Source organism: Microtus ochrogaster, chromosome 15 (assembly GCF_000317375.1).
Source record: "Microtus ochrogaster isolate Prairie Vole_2 chromosome 15, MicOch1.0, whole genome shotgun sequence".
NCBI classification, from domain to species: domain Eukaryota; kingdom Metazoa; phylum Chordata; class Mammalia; order Rodentia; family Cricetidae; genus Microtus; species Microtus ochrogaster.
This window is the reverse complement of record NC_022017.1, coordinates 14,634,785-14,641,715: the sequence shown is the minus strand read 5'-3', so window position 1 is coordinate 14,641,715 and position 6,931 is coordinate 14,634,785. Positions and strand designations below refer to the sequence as shown.

The window sequence follows — 6,931 nt, the reverse complement described above, 5'->3', positions numbered from 1 at the left end:
AAAAAAAAAAAAGAAAGAAAGAAAGAAAGAAAGAAAGGAAGAAAGAAAAGAAAAAAAGAAAAAAAAACCCTTAAAACAGCTTCTGTTCTAGAACTTACAGAATCAACACGAGTGTCTCTGGCACTAACACCTTTAGGTGCTGGGCAGTTCCCATAAACTAGGTTAAGATTCAGTGTGCCTTGAGCAAGGGCTGACCTGATGCACCCAGCCCAGTGTCTGAGCTCCTGAGCTTTATGCCTGACTGGAGTTTCCATGAAGTTCAGCTTGCTGAGATGGAGAAACTCCATGGCTAAAGGTATGTCTCCCTCTAAGCGTCATGGGGTGAAGGGTGAGAATGGGGGGGAAGGATGAAGCCTCAGGGATTAAGGATGGCTGAGTGAGAAGCCTCAGAGTGACCCATGAACCTAAGGCCCCCAAGCAAGTTTCGGGCACAAGGAGGTGCCTGGTTTTTTGGTCCCCTGCCCACCACCCAACACTCACCTGAAGCACCTGGGAATTGTCCCCTTGTACAGCATAATGGAAGGCGGTCTCTCCTTTGTTGTCGGTGACATCCATCTGGGCGTGGCAGTACTGTACCAACTCCACCAGGATCTCACTGTCACCCTTGCGGCAGGCCAGGTGTAGTGGGGTGCAGCCCTCCTCATTCTCTGTGCTATTGGCGCAACTGTTGGGGGTGGGGTGGGCAGTGATAAGATGGGGACCAAAAACAGGGATGCTAAGAAGCCCAAGTGCAGAAGCAGGATCCAGGCAAGATTTGGGGGTTCTGTGTTGTGTCTGCTGAGCTGTGCCAGGCTGCAGTGCATTCTGCTCACCTGTGGGGAGATGTGCCCTTGGGCTATGCCAGCATGAGGGGGCAAGAGGATGACACAGAAAAGGGTCACATAACAGACACTTGTTGAGCCATTGTACTCCAGGAATTGTTGTGAGATGGGACACCAGGGTGCCCAAGGTCATGCATGAGAGCTGCAGAGCTCAGAGAGAGGTTTTGGTTTTGTTTTAGAAATAAGGTCTCACTATGTAGACCGGGCCAGCCTCGAACTCACAGAGATCTGTCTGCCTCTGCCCCCCAAGTGCTAAAACTAAAGGCACACATTACCATGCCCAACTTGGTGAGGTTTCAGCTAGAACCCAGGCATTGAACAGAGAAGTATGGGGTGGCCAGGCAGTGACTTGCAAGGACATCCAAGGAGACCTCTTTAGGGCATCTGCAGATACAGCATTGACTAGATGGATATAAAAGAGGCCATCCAAGCTTCCAGGAGAACAGTGGGGCTTGGGAAGGAGACTATGGTCTGAGCCCCTATGCAGCCTTCTCCTATTGAATAGCCTGGTTCCAGAGCCTCTCTCTGAAGTGACTGAGTAGTTGAAAGAACTCAGTGTTTAGCTGGGCGATGTTGGCGCACGCCTTTAATCCCAGCACTCGGGAGGCAGAGGCAGGCGGATCTCTGTGAGTTCGAGACCAGCCTGGTCTACAGAGCTAGTTCCAGGACAGGCTCCAAAAACCCTGTCTCGACCTGTCTCGAAAAACCAAAAAAAAAAAAAGAACTCCGTGTTTACATTTCCTTCTGACTGTAATCAGTGTCCACTCGTGAGCCAGGGCAGTGCTGCTCTGTTCTTACCCGAGCTACAGACACAACAAAGGCTGAGTGGGGAGACTCCACACACGCAGCATGTGTACTGCACAGGGACGATCACACCCCCCACAACACTCCAGTGGCCCAGCCCCACACAACGCGCACCCCCACGGCCCGACTGCCCACCTGATGATGCGGCTGTGATGGAAGCACTCCCGGATGCCCAGCTCCACCGCTAGGTGCGTCACCGTCCAGCTGGGGTGGCTGCGGATGAGGTCGGACAGGTGCTGTAGCACCTCCACATGCAGGACCTGCATGGAGCTCTCGTAGAAGGGCGGCAGCTGGGAGGAATACTGCTGGAAGTTCAGCAGGGCGTCCGCCTCTGACTCCAGCTGGAACAGTCTGCCGCCAAGGAAGAGGGGCCAAGGTGAGCCATGGGGACAGAAGTTGAGCCAACTGAGGGGTAGTACCCAGCACAGTCAGACTGCGGATGCCGCAAGCAAGCCACCCGCTGCCCCAGGCTGCAGCCTGATCCCCTTGTTCCAACAGCAAATGCAAAAATAGAGTTTACTTTGAACTTAATTGTGTGTAATGTCTTCCTCTGGTGATGGAAATCTCCTCTGCTTTGGTTGCCACATTCTGAGCCTCAGTCTCAAACTCTGGCTCTTGGTATATGGTCAGAATTAAGTGATAGCTAACCTAGATGGCCAGCTACAGGGTATCATGTGAGTTAAGGCTCAATCATCTATGCGATGGACATTACACAGCCACTTAAAATGGTTTAATGTAATAGGGAGGGGCTAACAAAATAACCCAGGGAGTAAATGCATCTACTGCCATACCTAACAACCCTAACCCCAGCACTAAGCCCTAACCCTAACATCCTAACCCTAACCACTAACCCCTAACTCCTAACCCTAACCCACATAGAAGGGAGCTATACCTAAAAGTTGCCCTCTGACCTCCATTCTACACTGAGACATGACCCCCGCTCTACATGTGATATGACCTTGGCATCCACTGTACACTGAGACATGACCCCCACTCTACACTGTGACATCACCAAATACAATATTAAAATGTAAAAAATTATTTTAAAAGAACAGGGAGAGATTTATTTTGTAACAATTGAAAAAGCAGAATATAAATAACATATAACACAAAGTGATGTCAACTATGCAAAAAGAACTGTAAAGATGTGTCAAAATGTGTACAGAAGCAGAATAAATGTAATATTCCTACCCATTTCTCTTATTTCTAAATTTCTCTAGTGAGCATATGCACTATTTTTCTAATCAGAAAACAAAATTCTGTTTACTAAAAAGGAGTTGGGTTTGAGTTCAGTTCTGCTACGAAGTGCTGTGTGACTTCAGTAAACCCTGTCCCTTCTCTGAGCCCATCTGAAACATGACACAGATTATCTGCACTACCATGAGGATGCTGAGGAAGCAGCATGACCTTCACAGTATGACTTCCAGTATGACCTGGGGTGCCCTCAACAAACACCACCAAGCCTGGTCTATGTCGGTCACGGTTCTCAACAGAACGACTATAGGAACAAACCAGTATTAGGAACAAACCAGTATGGTATTTCGAGACAGGGTTTCTCTGTGAAGCCCTGACTGTCCTGGAGCTCACTCTGTAGGTCAGGCTGGCCTTGAACTCAGAGATCTGCCTGACTTTGCCTCCAGAGTACTGAGATTAAAGTCATCTGCCATCACTGCACAGAGAACTCTTTTATGTTTGTTTTTTTGTGGGTTTGTGTGTGTGTGTGTGTGTGTGTGTGTGTGTGTGTGTGTGTGTGTGTGTTTTTCGGGACAGGGTTTCTCTGTAGCTTTCGAGCCTGTCCTGGAACTAGCTCTTGTAGACCAGGCTGGCCTCAAACTCACAGAGATCCACCTGCCTCTGCCTCCCGAGTGCTGGGATTAAAGGCGTGCACCACCACTGCCCGGCGCCCAGTGAGCTCTTATGGGAAGGGCAACAAGGTGAAGTACTCAGCAGCAAGAGGCAGCACCTGCTCTGCAGACAACACCAGCACTCAGCGCACAGGAGAAAGCTGGGCTTCAGTCCTGGCACATTTTGACTTCTCCTGCCCACCATAGCGGCGGCAATGAGCCAGGTAATCACACTTGGTTTTTCTTCACCTGCTCTGTTTAGAACAATGTCCAGCACAGAGGAGGGTGGGAAATTCAGTGTCATCCTAAGCTATGTGACAAGCTTGACGCCAGCCTGGGACACATGAGACATTGTCTGAAAAAGCTGAAGTTCAGCAGACTGGACAGTGTTGAAGAGAAAACCAGTGAGCGGGAGAAGAGTTCACAGAAAACAGACAGAATCAAGTGTAGGGACAGAAAAGAATGGAAAAATATGGAAAAATAATAGAGACACAAACCATCAGGAGGGGGGCAGACGCAGAGCAGAAGAAACAGACGGAAGTCTTATTTGAAAGGTTAATATCTTCAAACTTTCTAAAACAGACTTTTAAAAAGCTCTGTTGATTTCCTATATCCCCCAAGTTCATCCCCATATAAAAAACAAAAAACAAAACAAAACAAAACCCAAAAAGGAAAAATGTAAATGCCAAAGCTGGGTATGATGGCACTCACCTATATAGTCCCAGCACCCAGAAGGCTGATGCAGGAGAGATTGTTGTGAGTCTGAGAATCCTAGGCCTCAGAGTAAGTTTCACGGCTGCCTACACAACAGTCTGTGACCCTATTTCAAAACCCAAAATAAACTAAAAATAAGGCAGGCAAGGGGGCTCAGGGGGTAAAGGGGCTTGCTGCCAAGCCTGACGACCTAAGTTTGATGCCCAGGACTCCTCACAGGATTGACACAAGGAAGAAAGGGATTCCTGAAAGTTGTCTTCCCACACACAGGCAAAGAAGTCTTTTTTGGAAAAATATGTTATTACATTTATTTATTTGTATGTATACACATACACATGTCAGCCAGAGAGTGAAACTCGGATTGTCAAGTTTGGTGGAAAGAACCTTTACCCATTGAGGCATCTCATTGTACCATAAATAAATCTTTTAAAAAACGAAACCCCATCGCAGGGTAGTGGTGCACATCTTTAATCCCAGCACTTGGGCAGCAGAGGCAGGTGGATCTCAGTGAGTTTGTGGCCAACCTGGTCTACAGAGTGAGCTCCAGGACAGCCAGGACTGTTACACAGAGAAACCCTGTGTCAAAAACAAAAACAAAGACCCCAATCCACATCTACCACCATGTACAGGCTGTACACAGGGCTCCGAATCCTCTGGCATGCCCTTCACCAAGCCACCAGGATCTGTGTGACACTGCTCTTTGACCCGGTTGGCTCATTGCTTTATCACAATAAGCAACAGCAAAGCTGTCCTGGTGTCTTTACAGAGCCCTGAAGATACTGGAGGCTTCTATGTCTCTCTCAGGACCTGGCTGGCATGCCATGGGGAGCTGGGGCAACAGGGGAGATCCCTGGGCCCTGAATGAAGACACTTGTGAAGAGAAAAGTGCAGCCGAGCTGTCCGAGCAGGTGCTCTGAGAGAAACGAGTCCTTGTCACTGAGCTCTGCTCAGACCGCAGATTTTAGGCTAAATGAATCAGCACTGCTTGAGGCCAGTACATCCTGGGATGCTCTGTTACAGCAATAACTGGCACTGAGGCACTGTTCAACACAAGACAGCAGAACCTGATGTGTACACAAGCTGCAAGGAGGGGATTAACATGGCAGAGGATAACCACAGTGGGACAGCTGGCTTGTCAACACGGAAGTCAAGACAACACAACGACAGCTCCACAGAGCCCAAAGAAAACAAATCCTGGGAGAAGACTGTACAGTAAACCCCCAACCAAACAAAGAACAATCCGAGGGGGCTGGAGAAACGGCTCAGCCTTTAAGAGTCCTCGGTATTTGAAGAGGACCAAAGGTCAGTTCCCAGCACCCACCCTTGTAGGGCGGACCACAAGTGCCTGTAACTCCAGCTCTAAGAGTCTTGTTGTGGGGTGTGCTGTTTGTGTTCTGACAAACAAAACTTGCCAGATCAGTGGGCAGAGCTAGGCACTGGTTAACCATAGAGGCTGTGGTGGTGGCACATGGCTTTAATCCCAGCACTCAGCAGGTGTAGACAGGAGTGACAAGATGGGGTGCAGACAGGATCTCAACCCCTTTTGGATGCAGGAAGGGGACGGGTAGGAAACAATTAGAGGCTGCTCTCAGTTCTCTGATTTTTCAGGTTTTTACCCCATATCCGACTCCTGGTTTTTATTGATTAAGATTAATTAGATTCACACTGCATCTGGTGTCCAACTTTTGGAGCACGAATTCACAAAATAGCCACTTTCCCATGGTTTTGCAGTCACCGGCACCCACCAGAGCTGCACGTGGCAGGAACTGCACCAGGCAGAGTCACCACACCACCAGCTACATCCCGCCCCCCCCCCCCATTTCCCCGAGAGTCTGGAATTTTTCTGTTGCAGCCTGAGTCAGCAGCTTTCACGCATTCCCTCGTGCAGACACCTGGCTCTTTGGCTTCTTTCCCCCCATGGGTTGCGGGGCTTTTCCTGGACCCCCTCCTCAGGCTGCTGACACGCCATCAGCTGCACCTGTCCTCAGTCAAGCTGTTGACTGCCTGCGCTCCGTTCTCCACTCAGGCGGGCTACATGTCACTTCCATCATTACCAGATTTGGTGAGACAATTGGGAATTCTTAAAGGGGAGAATTAAGCCGGGCGGTGGTGGCGCACGCCTTTAATCCCAGCACTCGGGAGGCAGAGGCAGGCGGATCTCTGTGAGTTCGAGACCAGCCTGGTCTGCAAGAGCTAGTTATAGGACAGGCTCCAAAGCCACAGAGAAACCCTGTCTCGAAAAACCAATAATAATAATAATAATAATAATAATAATAATAATAATAATAATAAAAAAGGGGAGAATTAGATTAAAAAAAAGTTTTTCCCACGCTAAAAATGGGAAAAATGATTACGATGGAGGGAGTTAGGTTTCTGTGTGATTACACAATGAGTGCTTTAGAAATGGAACAATTAAATGAGGGCTAATTGACTAAGACTGGACTTACATAATGTCCAATTATAAACACTATTGATTTGATTCTTCTTTTTTTGTTTGCTTTTGATTCTGTTTTGTATTCTTTGTTTTTTGAGACAGAGTTTCTCTGTGTAGTTTTGGGGCCTATCCTGGAACTAGTTCTGTAGACCAGGCTGGCCTCAGACTCAGAGACATGCCTCTGCCTCCTGAGTGCTGGGATTGAAGGTGTGCGCCACCACCATCCAGCTTGGTTTGATTATTTTTGTTTTACCCCTGAAAATGTTGGTTGATGTAAATGCCAAGTTGGTTGATATGAGTGCCAAGAAATAGGC

At 48.3% G+C, this 6,931-nt stretch overlaps 1 protein-coding gene across 1 annotated transcript in view; it reads right to left on the bottom strand.

Moving 5' to 3' along the window:
- The window catches only part of Pla2g6 (phospholipase A2 group VI), a 56,302-nt gene that overhangs the window by 24,407 nt on the left and 24,964 nt on the right, over window positions 1-6,931 (bottom strand). Inside the window, exons 3-4 of the mRNA XM_026782685.1 lie at window positions 1,761-1,976; window positions 481-664 (exon numbers count right to left, since the gene is read on the bottom strand). Of these exons, the coding sequence (XP_026638486.1) occupies window positions 481-664; window positions 1,761-1,976 (400 nt within the window). The remainder of the gene's footprint in view (window positions 1-480; window positions 665-1,760; window positions 1,977-6,931) is intronic.